Raw genomic sequence first — 25,343 nt, forward strand, 5'->3', positions numbered from 1 at the left:
ATAAAATCAAGTTAAAGTAATAACTAGAGACCGACTTGAAAGGGGAAAACCTCCGATTATGTGTTAAAATCCACCGGCTTTGCAGTAAGATACATCCGAATGCATGTGGCAGGTTCACAGAATATTATGTTCTGAAGATGCTCCGCACACTGTATCGGGCTCTTGCCTGCTTCCCTGATTTGTGTTTAGTGATGTAGAATATGGGTTTGCATTACCCATCTGGATGTACCGATCAAGCATTTTGCATGCTGGGAAAACGCCCTCTATGTTCAGTGGTGTACCATAGGCTGCAGTGTACACAGCCAGCTCTGCACCTACATGGATAGCAGGATGGATGCACGAGGAATCATAATGTCTCTTTCTAAATTATTATGGCAAAGTAGTGCAAGATTTCTCCCCATTCTCTCAATTTAGATGCATTTTTTTTCTCCCTTCTGTAGAACACAAATGGTGAAACTTTAAAGAATGTCCTGGCCACTCTTTTCCATGCAATGTAGTGAATGAGGTCAGAGGGTGTCAAGCTCCAAAATTGCCAACAAATTGGTCTATATTGCAAGTCGGCAGAGACCCTAAAGAACACAATTTCATTATTCCTCCCATAATCTGGAGTCTTGTAATATAGCACATAAGTCTACTTTTATGATACTTTCTGGTGCTTTTTTTAGACATGCAATGATATGGGTATGGTATGAAACTAAAGATGCCTTTAGAATGAAAATAACACTCTTGTAGATTAGACCTGGCTTGATTATTTTTAATCCATTACCTATTTGAGCAGACTTAGTGTAATTACAGTTTTACTCAATTGCTTTGGCTAATTTTTTGAAACAGTCTTAATATTCTCTAAACTGTAAGTGCAATTGTCACAACTGTTTTATGGGACATCACAACTCTATTGCATGTCCGCAAAATGTAACTCACCCAAAACATTTAATTCATGCTCAAAACCTATTTATTGTGTCAGTAAATTGGCCAATGCCAAAAAAACAAACAAACAAAAAAAAAAAAAACAATAGTTTATGAGGGTCAAAACTGGTCAAAATTGTTCAATGTTTTTTCACCATGGCAAGTCAACCCTGGAAACATTTGATATATACAAATGACATTTTTTTTCTACGTTTTTGTTGACACTGACTGATTACTGTACTATACAAGAATGTCAGTTTTGTCTGGCTGAATGCTATTGAGTATCACACTGAGCTTTTTAGATACCGATTTCAAAAGTAGGTAAAAGTTTACTGGGAAAAGTCAATATGTACAATACTGTAGTACGCAGAAAAAGGATATGCACATTTGTATGTATACAGTACATTTATCTTTGTAGTAATGTTTTACATGTAAAAAGAAAATTCACATTTGCATGTCTATTTTTACACATTTCTTACATGTAAAGTCATATAGTGAACAGAGAATTGTCACAAAATGGCACTACCCATGACCCTAAAGGGGACAAATGGCTATAGAAGATGGAGGGTAAAAAAAAAAAAAAACTCAAAAAGTCCCATGGGGTACTATGGGAAGGGAATTTTTTCCTACTATGACAAGTCAAAGAAAGAAATTTGTCGGATTATATCTTCCAATCAGAATGTCATACAGATATGGGAGCAGGCACATTTCACTCGGGCTACCAATCAGTCTTTAAGTATCATATTGAAAATGGTGTAGCCATGCCATAGCAACCATTTACAGCACACTAGCAACCACACCCAAGGACTTCCATTCAAAATGGCTCAGAAGGATATCTTCAAAGCAGAATGTCATAGAGACTTGGGGATTGACTCTTTTTAGTCAGGTTATTAAGAATCACTCTGGTTACTGGCTAGTCACACCCTAGCAACCATTTAGAGCATCCTAGCAACCATACCCCATTGACATCCATTCAAAATTGCTTAGATGTATATCTGTATCAGAATGTCATAGAGCCTTAATTGTTGGCTCGTTTGACTCAGGCCAGCAAGCAGCCTTTTTAGTATTACTCTGGCAACTGCCTAGTAGCCATATGGGCTTACCCTATCAACCGTATTGCAAAGCCCATATCTCTACACCACAACATCGTACAGACTTCAAATGTAGCTTTTTTGAGTCAGACTATCAAGCAGCCTTTAAGTATCACCCTGGAAACTACTTAGCCATGCCGTGGCAACCATTTAGAGCACCTTAGCAACCAAACCCCATTGACTTCCATTCAAAATGTCTCTGAGCGATATCTTCAGATCATAATGTCATACAGACATTTGTGTTGGTTTGTTTGATTCAGGATAGCGAGCAGTCTTGTTAGTATTACCCTGGCAACTGCCTAGCAAACAAATGAGCTCACCCTAGCAACCAAGTATCAAAGCACATATCTCTGCACCAGAACATCATAGAGATTTCTGGGCTGGCTCATTTGACTCAGGCTAACAAGGAGCCTTTTGATTATCACCCTGGTAACTTCCTAGTAACCAGATGGGATTACACTAGCAACCAAGTAGCAAAACAAATATATCTGCACCAGAATATCATAGATAATTCTGGGTTGGCTCATTGACTCAGGCTAGCAAGGAGCCTTTTTAGTATCACACTTGTAACTGCCTAGCAACCAGATGGGGTTACCCTAGCAACCGAGAAGCAAAACAAATCTCTCTGCCAGAACATCATATGGACTTCCGGGTGTGCACATTTGACTGAAGCTAGCAACGAGCCTTGTTAGTATCACCCTGGTAACTCATACCTGTCAACATTTGGTTTTCAAAATCCGGGAGATTTTGTTTTTTTTGGGAGGGGTAGTTGTTATGAGCCTACCTCTTCATGCTGTAAGAGGTAGGCTCATGCTGTTAAGTGTACTGCATGTGTTAAGTGTATTATTTACATTGCAATACCCATAAATGAAAACATAACTTAATTTATTAATATTTCTTAATTTTTTTATTTGTCATTTTATTACAACAAAACATCACAGTTTTTAACACTGGTACAAACACATAACACTGTGGTACAAACTAATTTAACACATTTATTTACAGTTCATTCCTTGAGCGTCAATAACTGTCTCTCTTTTGTAAACATAAGTACAGTATGTTTTGTAAACATGAATATGTGCTCACTTTTTTTTTGAAGTGTTGTAATTGTATGTGGCAGATTTTGCTGCGGCTGATTTTGATGCGGCTTGCATCACGTTTTCTGCCTCTGTCTGTCCTTTCGTGATGAAGGATGAGATCGCCTGTGTGCCCTTACTTGCCTCTTCTGCACGATGGTGCCGCTGTGTTTTAATGTGCTGGCTAATGTCATTTTTCCCGCCGTGGCCTACATTAAAATCAATGCGACATACCTTACAAAAAGCGTGGAGGTTGTCTATATGACTGGGTAAGATGCACGTAAATTGTTGCGTCCAACATTGTTGAAATTTACAATTGTACTTCATTTTCTTTGCGGGGACACCGCCTTCACCTGCCATCATGTCTATCGGCTCGCTTTCGGGTTAAACTTTCCGCGACTGCGCAACTGGGTTATACTAGGTTGCCAGGTTGAGGTGACAAATGGGTTGAAATTGTAAATGGTGTGTGGATTGTGTGAATATTATGCATTTAATACAATCTGGCAACTGATCAACATTAGACAAACATATTGGTCCGATTAAATACTAATAATTGGCGATTATTCATAAAGGAGTTTGGGCCATGCAAATTACGGGAGTTTCCCGGGAGAAATAACAAACCGGGAGGGGTCCGGGAGATAGGGCTAAAAAACGGGAGAAACCCGGGAAAAACTGGAGTGTTGACAGGTATGTGGTAACTGCCTAGCGACCAAATGAGCTCACCCCAGAAACCAATTAGCGAAACACATATTTCAGCACCAGAACATCGTAGACACTTCCGGGTCTGCCAGAACCTGTCAAATTCCCTGAAGAATTCTACCAGGCCTCTGGACCACACACCTATACTTAAGCTTCCTCCCTGGTTTCCCTCACTCCCCTCCCTTTCTGTTGTGTTTCCTGTTCTATATTGTGTTCATTTTGTTTGTCTTGTTTTTTTATGCTCTCATTGTTAGTTTCTTCCAAGCGTGTTGACGTTTATGCTCTCATGTGTTTCAGGTGCTGCTGGCATGCAGAATCTGCATTTCCATGGGAACCCAGATTGTTTCCATGGCTTTAAGCTGCGAGCGGCACATTACCCATAATGGTTCATGCCTATATTAATCCCTTTGTGAGTAATGTCCTTGGCTGGATTGTATAATGTTGAATGTAGTTTGCTACATTTTGTGTAGTTTGTGTTTACATTATACTGTAAATAGCTGATTTATGTTGAGTACTAACCTCACTCTCTCTGCCTAGTTGGTCCTGTTTCTTGTATATGTTGGTTGACCATGTGTTGGGAATGTGGATGTTTTCCACTTTGCTGCGTGTCAGCAGATCTTCCACGGAGGATACTTCGTCTCTGCTCATGTGTCTGGAGAGTGGATGCTTTCCAGTGAGCTGTGTGTCAGTTGGTCTTACACAGAAGATTCCACAACTCAGTGACTGCTCTAAATTGCTGTTAATAAATCTTTTGAACTGTTCCTCTGCTCTTGGGTCTGTTGTTCTCACTATCGCTTGTTACAAAATTAGCCACAAACTCCACATCAGCACTTACCTTAGGCTGTTTACTTCAAAATCAGACATTTTTTACTTGTCTATAAGCTTGCTTGGTTAAATAATCCTATATGTTCTTATATTTAACATGTACAAAAAAAAATGCAGTTCAGCAGAAAAATCATCTGCAGTATATTTAAGCAACTATTGATGAGGAAATGTGATATACGTAGATATTCAATGAAACAGTTGGGAACATGAATGCAATCCATCCAAATTTGACTGGATGTCTATGGTCAGAGTGCTCAGCTGCATTTGGGCACCACCCAACTTTCAGATTTTGTATATTGTGATGGAAGGTGAAAAGAGTAAACAAATCTTTTTCTAAGTACTTGCTGCCATCTAGTGCAATGAAATAAGACTTTTTGCAAGGAGAAATAGCAAACAGAACCAGAGCTAAATGCTTGTAATTTTATATGTGTGTGTGTGTGTGCGTACGTGTTAATCATAAAATTGTCAACAGTATTATTTATGAATCTTTATTATTTTTATTATTATTATATTTATTTTTTTCTGTAAAAATAAATTTTTTGTAATTAATCCACTATGTGTGTAATACAAGCTTTTACATTTGGGAGTAAAAAATTGCTGGCGGCAGCACAAAAATTGCACCAGAAATGAACTGTCCTTATTTCCATTCATTTTTATACTTTCACATACTCTGATTAACTGTTTCGACTCACTGTGGCTAGAAGAAATTATTTTTTCATTCTGATACAATGTTAAACACACTGGTCACTTAATGGCCAAAGTAATTTGATGTCTTTTTTGGCTGCCTGCTGAAGACCTGGAGAGGGTAACTGACTGTCTACTATTTGTGTTTGCATGTGATTGTCTATCTGGGCCCATCTCTGATGTTCTCAGATGTTTGTGAGGCCATGTAAATTTTCAAACTTCATTGGGTGCAATCAATGTATTCCATTATTATTCCTCCATTAATTGTCAGATGTAATCCTATTTATTTGCGGCATACTGAGGTCTCTAATTATAACATATATTCAGTGTTAAAGTATTTAGATATCAAAACACCACAAACGTTTTTTTTAAGCTGCATTTTCAAAGATTTACCATTTATAAATAAATACTGCTATCTAGTGGATAAGAGAGGCCTCTCACCTTTTAGCAGTAAACCTTGGGATGACTTGCCTCAGCAAATACCTGTGCAAACAGAAATTAAGCTACACACGACTATTGAATGATGAAATCCCATTGTTCAATAAAAAATGTCTTTCAATAAAATCTTTGTTATGACCATGATTACAATATTAATGTAAATACTGATTTTTACACCAGTATATCAATAAGTAGCAACTGAGAAGAAAACACTGACAATTAATGAGCAAAAAACAGTAATCAAATGAATATGAATTCAATTTATCATCATTTAATTAATAATCACTGTCTCTTTTTGTCACTAATGTAATCCAGTACTACAAAAGCAGGTCTGAGAAAATCAAACCCAAGTCATGATGTCCATCCTCACAACAAGCAAGAACAAATTCCATAATATTACACCCATTCTTGGACAAATATTAATATAGCAACACAGAGAAAGCAAAGTAGACCCATCTTACAATTGAGTAACATTTTGTGCCATATAAATTACATTGATATCTGTGCAAAATTAGATATCAATACAAAAGGCAAAATGTTTGTACTATTTGAGCATTTCATATATATATATATATATATATATATATATATATATATATATATATATACCCCAATTCCAAAAAAGTTGGGACAGTACGGAAAATGCAAATAAAAACAAAAAGGAATGATTTGTAAATGATATTCACCCTTTGCTATATTGAAAGCACTACAACCACACATTATATTATGTTTTTGCAACATGCTCCAAAAAATTTGAGACAGGCAATTTAAGACTAATAACAATTTGACGAGTTGAAATATGCCGATCTGAAACACGAGATGTTAAACAGGTAAGACTATTGTGTCATAGTATTGTATACTGTATAAGCAGCCTCCAAAAACTGCCTTGTCCTTCAAGAGCAAGGATCGTTCAAGACTTGTCAATTTGCCAAGAGATGCTTCAGCAAAAAATCCAGCACTTGAGAACAATGTTCCCCAAAGACAAATTTGAAGGATTTTCAGCATTTCTCCCTCAACAGTGCACAGTATATTTAAATGTGATATAAAAATATAATATGGTCAAATCTCGGTGCATAAATGGCAAGACGAAAACCAGTTCTGATCCCTCAGACATCACTGTCTTAAAATACATCATTCAACTGTAATGGATATCATGAACATCTGCTTAGGATTACTTAAGTAAACCTTTGTTATTCAACAACATTTGCTGCTGCATCCACAGATGCAAGTTAAGACTTTACTATGCAAAGCAGAAGCCGTACATCAACACTGTCCAGAAGCGCTGCTGACTTCTCCTGGCTCGTTCTCATCTTAGATGGAAAATAGAACAGTGGAACTGTATTTTTCAGTCCACATTTAAAAAGGTTTTTGAAAAGCACAGTCATTGTGTTATCTGGGCCAAAGAGGAAAAGGACCATCCAAGCTGTTATTAGAGTCAGGTCCAAAAGCCAGTTTCTGTATGGGCCAGGGGTGTGTCAGTGTCCATGGCATGGGTAACTCGCACATCTGTGAGAACATCATGGATGCATACAGATATGCATACATTTTGGAGCAACGTCTTTTCCAGGGATGTCCCTGCATTTTCCAGCAGGAAAACTTCAAACCACATATTGCCCAGATTGCACGTGCATGGCTGAGTGAGAGAGTGCGGGTGTTAGATTGTCCTGCTTGCAGTTCTGACCTGTCTCCAATTGAGAATATTTGGCACAATATGAAGCACACCATACGGCAACGAAGACCCCATACAATTGTGCAGCTAAAGACCTACATAATGGATGAATGGTGTAAAATTCCACTTTCTAAACTTATCAAACTTGTGTCTTCAGTGCCCAAATGCTTAAAATGTATTAGAACAAATGGTGAAGTTTCACAGTGGAAAACACTCGACTGTTCCAACTTTTTTGGAGTGTCCTGCAAAAATCTGATTTGAAATTACTGTGCATAAAAACAATGAAATGTACAAGTTAAAACATCATATAATGTGTAGTTGTAGCGCTTTCAATATAGCAAAGGGTAAATATAATTTACAACTAATTTTTGTTAATATTAGCATTTTTCATATTGTCCCAACTTTTTCGAACTGGGGTAGTATATATATATATATATATATATATATATATATATATATATATATATATATATATATAAATATACACTGTAGTCTATACATAAGTTGTATGTACACACATACATACACAAAAACAAACATACATGGACATGTGGTGCATGCATGTGCAAATATAGCTTTATTTATTTTAATTCAATAAAATACATGCTTCCCAGAAGCACTTAAGAGCTTAGGTGTCCTATACATTGTATAAGATCATATACATTTAAAAAAGAATAAAATAATTAATTATAATACAAATAACAATAGTTACAATGTCATCATATTACAAATGGTCAAGCTAAAGGTACATTGGTAAATTGACAACACTCCCGTTTTGGTGTATAATACCCAGGCCTGTCCCATTGTGTGAAAGCCAAAGGGCTGCAGATGTTCCTTATAACATTTTAAGAGTCACAGGACAATCACTGCACAACAGAAAGGGTCAAATGTTTGTCTCGGGACCCTCTGTGTGGATTGGCTGGAAAGAGTTGCGAATACGGGCGGCTTCGGCGGCGCACAGGTGTCCGTATGCTTTGTTATACCATTCTGGGGTTCTCCCTCTGAAAAGAAGAAGAAGGAAAAGATGACCACACTGATATGACAGATTGCTAGCTGTTTTTGTAACTGTGAAACCCCTTATAAAACAGCACTATGTTACTGACATGTATGCATTAACCTCTAGAAACAAAGTAGCTATAGTCAAATAATTCAGTTATATTTGCTTGGACGTGTGTGTGTGAGACTGAGCTACTGTAAATATCCTCACTTCAGATCCACTCTGCATATGTGGGTGAGTCTGGACTTTCCAGAGCCACAAGGCTCCAGCAAGTAATTCGATTCCATCACTATTGCTCTGATGCCCCCTAAAGGCGGACAGTCCTCATGCTCGATTGACACGGACACCAGAGAACACATCCCCCGCAGCAGATCTGTCCTCCAAGACCTGTACAAACATGATTGTTCCTTTTTACACAAGCGCTATGATTTGTCCTGTGACAGATTTGTTTGCTTCAACTACAGTATACTCTGACTCAGAGAAAGCGGATTGTGAAAATAAGATAAAACAACTTCAAAGACATTTTTCTCAAATTCATTACTGCGTTTTGCTATGTATGGCAGTGTAAATCCTTGGAAACGTAAAACATTATACTTAGACTAGAAATGTCTCCCAGCAGACACTCAATGGACACACTGATATTTTCACGATGGCTTGTGAGCAAGGGTTACTCTACACAAGCACTCACATAAAGCAATATCTAGCTGATGAAATATTCAGGCAAATAGAAAACGTCTAAATAAAAAAATCATTTCAAAAAATAATTTTCCATACTTACCAAAAAAAAATAATAATTATGAAGTTTTAAGTCTTGAAAATCTAAATGTTTAAATATTGTGATATTTCTGGGTTTTCCATGATTGAGAGAACCCTATTATCTACTCATTTTTCCAACCAGTTATCTAAAATATGTAGCTGCTAATCCAATGAACTTGGAACTTTATCTGCTCCTTTTGTATCATTTAAAAATAAATTTAGAAAGCATCACCACATTCAGGGACTATCAGGGACAGACTTACCTGAGCACCACAAAGTCTCTGCTGGGGTGGGGGGGCATCCAGTTGAGGGCATACTGGAACACTTCTGTCTGTCTGTCGAGGACCTCACACACTTTCCAGTTCATAAGATCCACATCCCAAAGGTGGCGCTCCCGCAACACACGGTTCAAAACCACAGATGGAGGGGCCTCCACCTCCACCGAGACCCGCCAACGCCGCAGCGGGTTCCCATCACCTACCTGAGTTCAATTAGAGATGTTTACTAAAGCAAAGTGTCAAAATTTGTATGCACAGTCAAGACTGTGATGTTTGTTCTCGTGTTTTAATGCATCATTGATTCATACATTGAGTTGCATTTAAAATACACTAGGTGGTTTGAACGAGTATGATGCTTCTGACTGCTTATGTAATGGGATCTCCATTCTCACCTTCTTATATGACAGCTCAGTATTGCCTGTGCTCTGGCAGGACACCCAGCCTTTGGCCTTCTCCCGGGCTTCTTTGAGGAGTCCCTGTAGTCTGGCCTCCATGAATGCAGGCCAGGAGCCTTCATCCTCCCCCTCCTCCTCTTGATGCTGTTGCTTGCAGAGTTCCTCAATCGAGGGAGCCTGAAGCTCGGCCTCCACGTAGGAGTTCCTTGACTGGGTCACCATTTCGTGTGGAATCTGAGAGAAAATAAAATAATTTGTAAGTTGTGTATTAGGGATAAATTGAAAAGCTAATAACAAAATAACAAATTAGTTGATGATGATGATGATGATGGTTATAAAAGCTCTGTGACACGATACATTTATGTGTCAAGTATGCGTATCTCACCTCAAACAGGTGATTGCACTCTGTGATCATGTGTGCCAGGCCCTGAGTGGCAGCCAGGTTTTCATTCAGGTCCTTTTGGTCTGGCCTCCCTGTGGCATACTTCTTCTGCATCTGCATAGCTCTGTAGACAGAATAGACAATTCTTTGATTGGACAGGAAATTTGATCTGACGTTTATTTTTAAAGCTCGGTTTTGGTTTTATATGACGACAGTGAAGCATCACCAAATAAATGTTTTTCCTACAAAACTAGGTTTTATTTTTGCAGATTTACAGTATATAATACCGTACAATATTATAAAGTATACTAAAGTATAGTATTGGATATTCTGTATATATAGTATAAAGACAGACAGACAGACAGACAGACAGACAGACAGACAGACAGACAGATAGATAGATAGATAGATAGATAGATAGATAGATAGATAGATAGATAGATAGATAGATAGATAGATAGATAGATTTGTAGTATTTGCCAATGCACTTGTACTGTTTTTATAATACATACTGTATATAGTAGGTATACAGGTCTGTATTTTATACCTTGGTGCAAGATTGTCCTTCTTAAGGATGTTGAGATGAAAGAGTGAGGGTGCCAGACACACTGCAATGTTCATGGGTGTCATCTGATTCTCCTGTACAGAGGAAGTGACATCACTGAGGAAGCAGAGTAGGGTTTGCAGTACCTCCCTGTTCTCATCTGACATCAACATGATTGCCGCCTTTACGGCTTGCAAGCGCTGCTCTTTGGGCACATCTAAAGAGGAATCAAGGAGCAAGTTATTAAAGAGTCTGTATATCTCTTCATGAACACATGAGAAGGATGTAGGAGAAGAATTTGATGTAAAGAGGGATGGGCCCCTTACACTGATAAATATGGAGGAAAGTTTCACCCAGTTTGCTGGTCAGAAGAGGCTCAGGTAGATCCCTGAAAAACTGTTTGACCATGTCTGCCACATCATAAGCAGACTGGTCCTCATAGTTGACATCATCTAGAGAACTTTCATTCATCTGTCTGAGAGCTTGGATTCGAGACTTCACCCCCGACTTGCGAAAAAGACCCACCTGGGTATTCAGAGACACATTTTTTAATTATGAAATTTCTTTTTTAATTAATTTTTACATTGAAAATCATAAATAATAATAATATAAATGTATCGGAAGACCTTAAGTACACTCATCATGAGAAAATATAATGAGGAAATATAATTGAATGTGCATGGAAATGGAAATGTAGAATAGTTTCCAATGTTTGGCAACCAATTTAAAATAAAAAAGACCAGGGTTGACGTACCTGGTCAAGGCATTGGCTTCTGAGGTATCGCAGAGCCTGCTGTACACCGAGAGGTAGTGGCTGACCAAAGCGCTGTACATTCACAATCAGTGGAACACCAAACACATTCTTATCCTTATAGTCTGGAACCTTCATCCTCTTCATAAACTTAGGCACTGACCTGGGGAGATATAAAACACCATACTTTAAAATCATGCTTAGCATTTATATGGCAAGACCTTCAATTTCTTCCTGGCATGATTCATGTTTTATATGTTATTTTTTGATAGTTTATGCAGGTAACAAAGCATACAAAGTTGCAATAAAACTTTAAAATATTTCTTTTCAAGTATTTCTTTATACAACATACACCATTTCTTTATACAGTGTATCTTCAGAGTTCTCACACAGTCCGACAGCAATAACAATAGTGACCAGTAGAGGGAGCATAATGTAGCAACATTAAGGGCTAATTAGCAACATAATCACTTCGTGAAAGAACCCATAAGCTACTTTAAAACAATATCATAGGATCTGATGATGTGACATAATTTTTCCCAGTGAGTATCTGCTCCTTACCAGGTCCAGCCATGTTTGTTGGACATGGAGTACTTCTCCATAATGGCAGTGAGACGGAGCAAGGAAAATTTCTGTAGCAGGCTAAGCTGGGCTGCAGATTGGCTTGTGATCTGGAGTGAGGCAACTGAATGGCTGAGGCGGTTTGAAATCTGGAAGCTGGGCCATCGCAAGCTAAACACAGAGCAGGTAAACATGTTAAGAATTCAAACCTGAGAGAGAATGAGTGTCTGAATCAGACTAAAACCACCTAAACTAATATTCTGCCCATGAATTATGTAATACTACATACAAGTTAACGATGTAATATTTTTGAAGGAAAGGTGGGGTTTTGGTGTACATATACAATGACATTTAAAAGTCCACATGGACAATCTGGGATTCAAAATCAGATTTAAACCTGGAAAAAATGTTAAACAAAAAATTGTATGACGTAAAAACAATACAAAATATTTAAGATACTGCATTACTTCTAGGTCGCTAATCAAATACAAACTTGTGGAGTCCACGGCAGCTCAAGTTTATGCTGTCATTAAAGCAAAAGCGGGACATATCAAAAACGAATAAATTCATGATCATTTTTCCTTTCAACATTTCGCAATTGCACTGATAAATATAATTTGTAATGGGGAAAAAACTGATTTAAATACAGACTTTTTGACCCAACTTTAGCTATGGTGTAATTGTCATTTTAACCAGTCAACCAGAGTACCAATGTTGCTTTCCTATTAAAAGTTAGTACATTAAATACAGAACTGTAAGGCAACTGTGAAGGTGTGAATGCAATATCAAACTGCTTTAAAACTTACCGGTTTGGTCTGGTAAGCGAAGCCCCTACACCTGAATCCCTCCTCTCCCTCATGCCTGTTGATTCCATTTCATTAAGTGAGACCCCATCCCTGTCTCCATCACTGGGTGTAGCATGACCCTCCAGCGCTGAGTGTCCCTCAAAGTCCAGCATTATCTGGCTGGAAGACTGCAGGCCCCCTATCTGATCTCTGTCCAGATCCACTTGGTCCTGCCCTACATTTTCACTATTGGGGAGTACATTCTTGGACCAATGGTCCACGATCTGCTGAAGCCCGTTAACATGCTGTAAGATATCATCCAAATGTGGGAATAGATCTTCCTTTTCCAAGTCTATGAGGTCACCAGTGCTGGCATAGAGGTGCGACCCAGGTACATTGTCGTAAATACTGATCCGACTGCCTTGGGAGCAGCACTGGGTGATAGGCCGAGGTTCTTTGATGCTGGGTGGACGTTGGACTTCTAAGTCCATGCTTGTCGAATGCCAATTAATGGAGTTTGCCGTTGTGGGAGAAAGGCTCTCTATGGAAAGAGCTTTAGGAAAGGTTCCAGGCTTGTGGTCTTTAGGAATATGCACCACTAAGTCTTCGTAGGAGCGAAACTCGTTGCGACGGTTCTGCTCAGCTATTCGCTTACCCTGGATGACGCTGGAGAAAACATCTAGGTCTTCCAGGTACATCCCACTGCGCTTGTGATCGGCCCGATGGATGTTGCGTTCCTTGAGGTTTGGAGTACTGACAGCACTTCCACTTGACTGGCTGCTACTTCCTTCACTACTGGACTGAGATGTCAACCCCATCCCAGAGGGCAGCTCTACCAGATGCTTGTCTCCATTGATGATCTCCACACAGTGGAGAGTTTTCACTGCCTCGGGTTCCTGTTGCAGAACCGGGGCACTTATAACAAGATTCCTGTGTCCTCCACCCCCCATCGCTCCCCGTATCTGCAAAGCCTCCATACGGCGTAAGAATTCTTTAGCTTGCGTCCGTCCTCGCTTGCTGTGCTTTCCAGGCAGCGAGTCATAGCTTGTAAGATCAGGAGAGAGATGGTTCACTCCCAGTGACGTGTGGTCTGGCATGGCTACTGAGTCCGAACAGGTGCGGTGGGAGCTATCGGAGTCTTCCGCGCTGTGTGCACAAATGCCACCACTACCACCACTGCTCTCGCTGTGGATTGAGGAAATCTCCGGTTCACTCAGGTCGGTCAGAACGCTCTCGCTGCTGGTTGCTGTCTGCAACGCAGAGTGCTCAGCTAGGTTCCTGTTCTCCACACCCCTCAGAAGGCAGTCAATGTCTTGGAGCCTGGACCAACGGCGACTGCTCCATTCAAAAGTCCATTTGTCGCTGATGGCAAAGAGGTCATCTTCATCTGAGTCTTCACTCTGCAGGTTAAGAAGGGAATGAATAAACAACATTGTTCATTCTACTATCATAACTTTACCATTTTAAAGTTAAGCTCATATAAAAGTTAAGCTCAATTGACAGCATTTGTGGCATAATGTCGATGTTGAATTTTGTCAACATCGACGTCACTATATGTCCCTTATTTATTTAAAAAAACAAAGCAAAAATTGTGGTTACAGTTAGGCACTTACTATGGAAGTTCACAGAGCAAGTTTCAAAAGTATATACACACAAGACACAAACATTTTACATGCCAACCAAATTTAAGTGAAATAAAGTAGCTTACTAACCTTATGTTTTTAAAGTTATACCCACGTACATTTACCGGTGCTATGTTGTTATGACTACAAAGTTGTCATATTGGATATAACTTTACACAGATAAGGTTAGTAAATGAATTCCTCACACTAAAATCATGTTAGCACATGTAATGTTTACCTCTTGTGATTAAACTTTCTAAACAGTGTGCCTTTAAAGTTATGAACTGGCCCTGTTCACTTTCAGTGTGAGTGTCTAGCTGTAACCATGATTTTCCTTTTTTTTAAATAAATGCAGGAAAAGTCTAAATTAATGTTTATGTAATCAACATTAAGCCACAAATGCTGTCGACTGAGCTAAATTTGTACAGGTATTAAACCCAAGACATTTCTTTAACACAAGCAAATGAAAAAAGATCCAGTTAAATTATAATCCATTCCATTAAAAAAAAATATCTTTTTGTTGCACTCTCTCCACTCTTTTTCGTTTTCGAAAATCCAGAACCCCCAAAGGTAACAATTTAGGTCCACTCAAATGGCTTTTTCATGTTTTTAAAGGGCACATTCCTTCCTCTGTTAAATGATTACATAACCAGTCTGATATAACACAAAATATCAGTTTCTACCCAATATCCTTAGGTTGTACAATAATAGATAATGTACAATAATGAGAAAAGGGTTAAAAAACTATGGGATTTCAAATATATCAAGTTTATTGGGATGAAAGTTTTAGAACATGTGCCATTTGACCCAAGATGATATATAGCTTAAATAGAGGCATAATAACCTTCCTAATTCTAAACCTGTAAGGTTATTTAGAAGCAGCAAAATCACTATATCATGAAACCATAAACAATTAACATATAATAACATACCAAAAATACAGATATTTTCCATCACTTACTTTTTTCTTGGAAAGGTTCACGCCAAGTTTCATAGAAGCACACTTGTTTAACGTATTCAGTCGCCTGAATGGGAAAGAACAAGGTGACACATTTAGAAAGTCATTCTGCCCTTCCGACTGGCTTCATTTGGCAAGACATGAACTCTGGTGATGTGGACACGATATCAGACCAGTCTTCTGGGGCAGTTTCTAATATAATCAAGCTATAAGATCTATGACTCTGCTATTTGACACTGAGCTCTGGTGAGCAGCAAACCTAATTAAGCACAATAACTGGCCAATGTCCTTCTCTCTCTCTCTCTCTCTCTCTCTCTCTCTCTCTCTCATGGTCACTTGCTTTTAATTGGCAAAAGCTTGCAAGTTGCAGTTGTTATGGTTCTCAGTGGCTCTCAAGAGCAACTAATGTGTTGACCAGCTGCCACCATAGTCTCTCATCCAGTCAGAAAGGACTAATTTTCTTCTTGATTTTTCTAAATTCTTATCCGCACAAAAAAATGTGTCATTCCCAAAACCTTGAGAACACAGTCTTTTTTTCCACTCTTTTACATGGTCTATCTAATGAAAAATGATGTTAGCATGAAAGTAAAGCAGTTCTGAACATTCTGTGCTTTGGACAAACTCATGGGTTCAAGTCTTTTTTAATCACAGCCCTGGTGTTAAACCAGCCTAAGGTACTTTGCTTTGCTGGTTTAAGCAGGTCTAGCTAATCTCCCAGCTTGGCCAAGCTGGTCTTCCAGCCTGAAGAGCTGACAAGTGCCAAGGGAAGCAAAGTAAGAGTTAGTTTTGTTTCCAACCTTCCACAACAATCTTAAAGAAACAGATACCAATATCCAAATAACAGTAAAAGAAAATTATTTTTAAGTGAGAGTGTGATTGTTGTTTGCTCTTACAAAATTTGACAAAGTAAGAGTGTTGTCAGGGTATTACTATTTGGTTGCTAGGAGGTTGCTTACAGCCCAAGTCAAAACACCAATCCCCAAGTCTCTGTGATACTCTAGAAATGGCTTTGTTCCCACATTATTTCTATGTGATTCCTTTCCTCAACAATCTGCATGATTTAAGGTCATTCATGTGCAAGGCAAGTTTCATGTCAAAGATGAAAACTTAGGGTTAGGGGTTTGTTCGAATTATTGAACCTAATATGAGCAACAGTAATAGTGCTTGCCTCTGTTCCTGAATCTAGAAGCTTGTGGGAAAGATTTGTTGAAAGCCGCTATAAACAGTAAAGGGAATGGAACAAATAATGTGGAAAAGACGACAACACATTGCATGCTTCAAGCATGCATGGAAACCAAGCCGCTGTTCATGATGTAATAATCTGGAGTTTATATGACTTGTTATATTGCTCAGTGGTCTGTCTTTCTGCTGGGACAGCGAAGCCTTCAGATATAAAACATGAAATCACAGAGCACAGCTGAGATGTAATGTAATGAACAGAAAGAAGTTGGCCGCAGTCAAAGCCGAACATCACGACTTAGCAGTTTGCTCACAAAAACAAGCTCATAAACAAAATGACAATAAATAGCTTTAGTAAGATAAGGCATTATTACATTATCTTTACAATATAATTAATGTGTTAATTATAGTATTGTCATTTTCTAAATTTGGCGTAAAAATATTGAACCTGAAATTAGCAAGGCTTCAGCAATTACTTCCGTAGATTTGATCAAATCAAATCAAATCAAATCAAATGATGCTTGATTTGTGAACTGATAATATGGCACAACGTACGAGTCATTGTCAGCAAATTGTATCAAGTGACAAGTCAGATAAAGTTTACAGATTTAAGCTTTTTCACTGGTGCTTGCATATATCCCTAAATTACAAACTCCACTATGCACTGAGTAGGCACCAAGGTTAATACCGTAAACTGAAATACAGTAAAAATAAAAATCAGCATAATTGGAAAAATTGAAAAACATTTAGTTTTCGTTTTTGTTGTGATTTTTAAACCTTTAAACCCGCTATCACCTTAACATGAAGATCACACTAGGCGGATGGCCTACTACCCTAATTACACAAGCAAAGACAGAGTGGGTGGGAATCACTACAGTACATTATGGAGAGAATCAAAGCAATTAGAGGGTGACCAGAAGTCGGTACTGGTTTTACGAGGTGATGTTATTTCTCTAAAAAATTTAATATTGTCCCTGCTTCAGCTTTTAGGCTCACTGATTTTATTAAAAAAAAATTATTAAATATCCTCAGTGTCCTTCTTGGTATCGTGTCTGGTATCAATTGCAGGGAAAGGACGATATTTTATGGCATTGCATGATGATTGACGATACTTTCATTCTATTAATTCGCTCAGAATCTCTCTCTTGTTACCATGACAAAAACTCACGTGCTTTGTGCTCTCAGCTACTCTCTGTCATCCTCCAATACAAATTAGAAATGCCCAAATGAAAATGTTCAAAGAAGCCGATCTATTTCTTTGCACAACATGTGGAAATGGTTAATGTTCACTTTCCCATGGCCACCGTGTTAAATAAGAGCTTGCAGGTCATATTCATACAGCTGTATTTATTTATTTATTTTTATAGTACAAGCACTTAAATGTGAAAATGTGGAATTGTATTTTAACTTTTAAGTTCTAATGTTGCAAATTTTGTGTAAAAAATATGTAGATGACAAAAAAAATCACTGACAAATCATATCATTATTACACATGCAATATGACATATGGATAGAATAGGCTATATGGAATTGTACATTTTAAAAATATCTAAAATTTGGTTAAAATCATATAAAACAATATATAATAAAATAAAATAACATTTCACAAACGAAAAGATGTTATATTGAATTTAGCTACATATTTTAATACAGTTGATGCATATATATATATATATATATATATATATATATATATATATATATATATATATATATATATATGCATGCATGCATGCATGCATGCATGTATCGTGAACCCCCAGTTGTCCCAGTTTGAGACTTTCAAAATGTGGTCACCCTATAGAGAACATGCTAGCCATGCCTGGCACATTTGAACCTTTACTGGAATGACAGTTCATTGTGTTGCCAATGCATGAAGTTAAAACAAAGAGAACAGAAACAATATAATATACAGTAATTTATTCTGACTTTCTCTCTCTCTCGCTCTCTTTCTCTCTCTCTCTCTCTCTCTCTCTCTCTCTCTCTCTCTCTCTCTCTCTCTCTCTCTCCTCTCTCCCACACACACATAGTCTTTTCACTTATTTTGTCTTACACCATCAATCACTGATTTGGAATTGGTATAGAGATTTGTTTGATGTTCAGCGTTCAGACTTACTTTCTCATGAATTTGTGGTTAAAGTTCAATAAAAAAGAAGCATCTTTAAATTGGATTTACAGGTATGTGTTTTTGTTTCTACTATCAGTAATGAGTTTCATTTGGTCTTATTAAAATGAAAAGTTTTTATGTTTTAAGTATGCTTTACAAATTGTACATTTGGATGTCCAGCTATACGTATGACCCACGTTGCAGGAATGCCTGTTTTCCCCATTCTATATGTATCACTTGATATAAAAACTAAAACTAAAAGTAACAAAAAACGAAAACTAAACTATACAATATTTCAAAACTATTATAAATATAACTAATAAACAAAACAAAAACTAAACTAAATTGGAGCGAAACATTTTAAACGAAATAGAAAAAAAAACTAAATATTTTTTGTTTAAACTATTATAACCTTGGTAGGCACATAGTGTTAGAATTGTTTATTAGTTTTTCGTCTCCTGGGCAGTAGAAAAGTGAGAAGTTTGGGGGAGAGGTGGGAATGTAGTACATTGTTTCCTATACAACAGCAAACAGGTTCGGATTTGCTTAAGGGTTGTTTAGAGTCACAGTAGAGTGAGTTGAGCAAGCCCCCCTTTACCCCAATGCTCTCCTACCAGGGTAGTCTCCAAGGAAACCAAAGTCACTGGAGGGCAATTTTCATCTTAATTTGGGAACTGACATTCAGTGTGTGAACAAGAGGAAAAGCTAAACTCAAAGAGTGCATTTTGTACTTCATTTCTGGGAAAACCCAATGACAATGTAATTTACAAACTTTAATGAGACAGTTGTTACTTTAATCATGGCATTATTGACTTCTGCATTATATAAAGATTGACACGAAGGAAACAAGAGCAGACGTGGGCGTAAATGAAGCAATACACACTGACAACAATTTAGAAAAGAACAAATAGTGACTTGACTGCAGAATGGTAATTTCAACCAATTAAATCCAAAAATGACGTGGCATTTACAGTTGTTTGGGGGGGAATTCTGGGATGGTAATGTTTCATGTTTACCATTGTGTTATATTTCATTGTGTTCTGTCTAGGTAATAATTCCTGTTATGTCCATTTAGGGTAAGGACCAGGCTCAGATGTTGCTTCCATGCTAATGTACAGCTTGTGTTGTCTTTATACATTTTGATTGTCATTGTCAAGTGGATGTTTTCAATAGGTACAATTGTTCTCCAAATATGACTTCTTATGATCTGCACTTTAAAGACTCAATTAAATTGCTTTACAAGCACAGTTTTTTTTAATCTGTTGATGTATTTCCAATTAAAACAGAGAGTTGGGATGGGGCCCCAATAAAAAGCAAATAGCCTTTAGTTTACGTCACAGCCGTGGCCCATGATTTGCTACTTGCTATTGCTGCTAGACAGAGTAGGTGGTAATGGGGGAGGGGCATTTTCATTCTAGAGAGCATTTGATTGAACAGAAATGCATAGACACCAAGATGATTTATCAATATTTTTGGTATTTTTTTCCCAGAAGAGAAAGACAGTACATTTTAAATGCATGTTTCTGGTAAAAGTTAAAAAGTCAACACATATGGACTAAAAGCTACAAAACTACAATTTTGATTTCATGGGTCTTTAAGCAGCACGTGTTCCTCTTATCTTGGCTATGATTATGAAGTTATGAACTGTTTTGTTAGAGCAAAAGACAACAAAGTTAAAGATCCCACAGTCTCTTACCGGCATAGAGGTTCCACTAGGTCTTTGTCCAAGAAGTCATGGTCTTTCTTCACAGGAGATATGTCAATAGGAAATTGAGAATCTGTACAGAAACACAAAGCATATCCCATTTCAACGATCAAGTTCATTATTGCCAAAGGCTGGACAAAAACAGATGTCCGAATGTCTTTCTATGGACTGTTCTGACTTCACTCTGATTCGTTAATAGGCCAATCTTTGCATGTTCACAGTAAAAACCGAGGAATCCAGGCGCCCACACTCTTTTAAAAATCCCTAACAACACATTCTTTCCAGAGCAATGGCCAAGGCAAAAAGAGTAGCTAACTTGTTGTAGACTTCCAGATGCTGATAAAGTAAGACAGGGTTTGCCCCCAAAAACTGAGCTTGGCCTTGATAAGTTATTACGTCTTGCAAGTATAGTGTCCAACTTATGTAACAGGGTGACTGGATCCAGACCCTGCAAAAGCTGACATTCCACAGGCACAATTAAAGGTTTCATCACATTATTTTCCTTTACGGACCATACTACCCGCTGTAAAAAGCACAGATTCAGTGAGAGTTGCTGTGTTCTGGTTGTGAACCAATGGAAATACCAAAACAACTCTTATGAAAAGATTAGTTATGAATAGATTCCATTCTGCTCTTTGATTATCTCATGTCTGTCCATGAGATTTCGAGAGAGTGTGATGAAATAGTAGTGATTTTTTCAAAAGAATGAACAGTGAATTGCATTGACAGCATGTTATCTATCTTATATAATATAGCCTATTTCAAAATAATTGAATTTTGAAAATGTGAATATGAAAATATGATGAGAAAAAATTGTATTGGACAAAATCAATACCATACAAGAGGCTGTGCTTTTCAGTGTTTTTTATTTTTATTATTATTATTATTATTATTGAGAATAATCAGAACAAATGATTCCACCAAATAATACAGTTGATTAACTGTAGGCCGAGCAACGTAGCAACACAAAAGTATGCGACCGTAGCACTGATCTTTATATATATAGATAAAATATATATATATAGATCAGTGGACCATAGTCATTTTATGGTTTCAAATGCAGCTCATTCAATCACAATTTAATTGGAATGATCCATTTTATAAATATTCATTTTAACCATGCAAAGACTATTTTAAAACTGTCCATCTACTTTTTATTACCCATCTGTGGAAATGCAACAAAACTTTTTCTTCAAATAAAGAAAAATTAAATAAATCCCACACTAGAACACCTGGGATCCATACTCTTAACACATATGGAGGAAATCAAAAGGAAAGTTATAGCGGTCACACAATTTCATTCAAAGTCTAACTCTCTAAGATCAAAAGTGTTTGCCAACATGTCAAGTGAGAGTGAAAGAAAGCGAGTGTTTTTGTGGCTGCATGAAACAGGGATATTCCCATGACCTCTGATTCTCTTTGAGGATGTTCAACTCTAGTATTTTAAGTGGTTCCACTTTACTGGAACCAGTTAGACCATAGACCAGTCTGTACCTCTCAGCATTTCCAAGGAAAACTTAAAAGAGGTGTCTGCTTTACGGCTCATGAACTGCTTTATAAATGGGAGATTTCTTTGAGGCTGTACAAGGCACATCACACCTAACATCTTTCATGTTCCCCAGAAAAAAACATCGTAGCAGTTTGGAACAATATGAGGGTGAGAAACTGATGACAGAATGTTACATTTTGGGAGTACTGTCCCTTTAACATTACCAGATCTGGCAGACAAGTTCTCATTACCACCAAATGTTCTGAAACTACACCAGAAACTAAATTCCAAATTAAAAACTTTATGTTTGTCTTAAGTCATGCTCACTTTATGAGAAAGGTGGTATCATACAATTGTTTTGAAATCTGAATGTGAGAACCAGACTCTCTGCACCAAAATAGTTGTACTGCGGCTTTGCACTTGGGTGCGATAACATTTGTGAGGTTTTCTAAGTTCAAGTTCTTGTGTGGTGCAGCTTTACCTTCAAAGAGCTGGGCGTACTGGGGGAAACCTGCTGCCCGCAGCCAGTCACAAGCTTCCTTCGCCTCGATTTCTGCAACACACAAAATGTTTGTTCTTGTCAGACTCATAAAACATGTCTATCTTTTCAAATATTTAGAGACAAAGCTGAAACCAGATTAGAGGGCCAGATTAAATGGGTTACTTAAAACGTTACGATCATATACACCACATAATGACAAACTCAAGCCTTTGTCTGAAATGCTTTTAAACAAAGTAATAGCACTGTTCACATTCACATGGAAAAGATTGATATCAACCCTTATTATTACCCTTTACACATTTCCCCCCTTAATATATTCTAAAGATATTGAAATTCCACTGCTTATAACACGCCTCTCTGGAATACTTGATTCTGATTGGTCAATTGCAGCATTCTGTTGTCAAATATTTTGGTATCATGAGAGCTAATGTAATTTACATAATTGCCCATTGTACCAGAAAACTGATTTCATCACTCTGCGCTCTCTTTTTCTCACATAATAGATTAATTTCAACTTCAATAAATATTTATGTCCATTTTTTTATATTTATTTGTTGCTGTGTAAGAAGCAAGATAATGTATAGTCAGCAGGACATTATCCCTTACTGAGCCACATCAACATAAATATCTGCCACACTGAGTTGCAAAAACTGAAATTATATTGCAACGGAAAAAAGAGGACCACTATAATTTTGTTCCATCAAAACTATTTTTAGAGCTAGTGTGCATCTGGAAAGGATGAGAGAAGAAGAGAGAGTGAGAGAGGTATTACATAATATAATCAGTTCAGTCTTATTTAATTCTGTTTCTCGTCATGTCACTGCATGACCAAGGTTATTATTGTAGTAGGTCAGATACGAGACAGGTTACAAAGTAATCACTTAGTCCGCAGAGCTTGTTAAATTAGCTTGTAATCCTATACGATAACAAAATGAGGACAGCTCAAGATCTTCAGGATTAAGAGATCAGTTAGATATTGGCATTATGATCCTGTTCATATAACTAAAGGCTCTTGTGACACAACCCAGCAGACAACAGATGACGCAGAATTTATGACGGAGACAATGAAGGGTTAACCCAATGTACAAAAATGTATGATAACGTAAAAAGAAAGTTTAAATATTCTTTTTTAAACAGATTTTTGTGGTCAGCCTTTGGATTAACTGCAGGAAACTTTGTGATTAATAGCATTATGCATGCGGAAGGCATAAAACATTCATCAGGAATTATTGATTTGAGGTGCCGCTGAGTAAACCAGCTGGTTACGAGGTTACCAAAAAGCTCAAAGGCTCATTAGGCACAAGAACTGAAAAATAAAAACATCCCGCAGAAAAGAAAAATCACAACTGCTTTAATATCTCATTTGTTTCTCCTAAACAGCAATGAAATGAAATGTAGAACGAATTAAGATCTTTGCTTCAGTCTCCTTCTCAGACTAGTAATCTCACATGAATCTCCATTAATTTTAAGATTTAAGATCTCAACAGTACCTCAAGCCGTATTTAGGTTTGCCAAAATAGCAAAGTCTTCAATAAGTCAAACATTTCTCAATAAATTCTTCTAAGAACCAAATGATCTGATCTAGTTTATTTACAATTACAATTACAATTCAAAGCTGTATACTCTTACTGTATGTCAATAACTGTTTAATTTGTGTCTATTTTTATTTCTCCTAACGCATTTCAGGAGAAACTACAGCAGTGTTTTAGTGCCGATTTAGAAAATAGAGGGATAATATTACGAGAATAAAGTCGTAATGTTTTGAGAATAATCTCATAACGTGCCTTTTATGAGAATAAATTCATAACGTTTCAAGAATAATGTCGTAGCATTAGGAGATTAAATAGTAATATTTGGAGAATAAAATAAAAAATTATTAGAATCGATCTATAACTTCTTTAAAATCTTATATAAATTTTTATTTTGACGTGGCTCTAAAACGTGTTCGTAAGAAACATCTGTATATATACTTGAATTAAATATAACTGAGAACTCATTGAGTCAGAGCTATGAACAAGCAGCATTTTAACACTAATATATTATTCTGGGGTACACAGTTAAGGTAACACGATCTGAACAAATCTGCAAAAACATGTGCATCGTAAGCTGGCATCACAAAACTTACGCAATATCAAAACAAAATGTAATACTGCCAGCCAGAGAGGGGAATTCAAGTCTATGTTTTGACTTGAAACAGCAAAATCTGATATTTGCAATACAATAACAAGCACATACTTTCCATTGTTTAACAATGCATTACATTTCACCAGGTATACAGTTACTCAAGTTCATTGTCAACAGATCTGGTGAAGACATCTAAAAATATAACTGTTACACCATTCAATACCATATAATTACCAAAGAATTCTTAAAGAAACATTGAATTTGATTAATATTTATTTGTATAGTGCTTTTCAAAACAGAGGTAATTCCAAAGCAGCCTTACAGTCCTCATCGGGCAAACCAAAAGTATTTGTGACCTTGGAAGGTTCCAAAACAGTCTGGTTTCACAGAAAATTTTAACTTAACATCGGTTCCTGAATCCTAAAATACAGTAAATAATCCTTAACAACCATATATCATTCTCGGCCAATTCAACAATACAGCAGAGATCTCTATGATCTCTGCTGCCCACTAGAGCTAAGCAGGGTTGAGCCTGGCCAGTACCTGGATGGGAGACCTCCTGGGGAAAACCAAGGTTGCTGCTGGAAGTGGTATTAGGGAGGCCAGCAGGGGGTGCTCACCCTATGGTCTGTGTGGGTGCTAATGCCCCAGTATAGTGATGGGGACACTATACTGTAAAAAAAGCACCGTCTTTCGGATGGGACGTTAAACCGAGGTCCTGACTCTCTGTGGTCATTAAAAATCCCTAGGGCACTTTCTCGTAAAGAGTAGCGGTTTAACCCCGGTGTCCTGGCCAAATTCCCCCATTGGCCCCTATCTA

General features: G+C 37.4%; 1 protein-coding gene across 4 annotated transcripts in view; it reads right to left on the reverse strand.

Moving 5' to 3' along the window:
• Positions 1–7,880: 7,880 nt before the first annotated feature.
• LOC127631926 (stAR-related lipid transfer protein 13-like) overlaps positions 7,881–25,343 on the reverse strand; it is a 126,505-nt gene continuing 109,042 nt past the window's right edge. For all 4 annotated transcript variants that reach the window (XM_052110334.1, XM_052110336.1, XM_052110335.1 and 1 more), the window contains 13 exons: positions 22,379–22,450; positions 20,400–20,481; positions 15,421–15,484; positions 12,859–14,237; positions 12,053–12,223; positions 11,495–11,654; positions 11,067–11,265; positions 10,744–10,957; positions 10,200–10,320; positions 9,812–10,048; positions 9,405–9,622; positions 8,596–8,772; positions 7,881–8,389 (listed from right to left, as the gene is read on the reverse strand). In XM_052110334.1, coding sequence (XP_051966294.1) covers positions 8,272–8,389; positions 8,596–8,772; positions 9,405–9,622; positions 9,812–10,048; positions 10,200–10,320; positions 10,744–10,957; positions 11,067–11,265; positions 11,495–11,654; positions 12,053–12,223; positions 12,859–14,237; positions 15,421–15,484; positions 20,400–20,481; positions 22,379–22,450 — 3,212 coding nt within the window. In that variant the 3' untranslated portion in view covers positions 7,881–8,271. The remainder of the gene's footprint in view (positions 8,390–8,595; positions 8,773–9,404; positions 9,623–9,811; positions 10,049–10,199; positions 10,321–10,743; positions 10,958–11,066; positions 11,266–11,494; positions 11,655–12,052; positions 12,224–12,858; positions 14,238–15,420; positions 15,485–20,399; positions 20,482–22,378; positions 22,451–25,343) is intronic.

Source organism: Xyrauchen texanus, chromosome 38, assembly GCF_025860055.1.
Source record: "Xyrauchen texanus isolate HMW12.3.18 chromosome 38, RBS_HiC_50CHRs, whole genome shotgun sequence".
Taxonomy (NCBI): Eukaryota; Metazoa; Chordata; class Actinopteri; order Cypriniformes; family Catostomidae; genus Xyrauchen; species Xyrauchen texanus.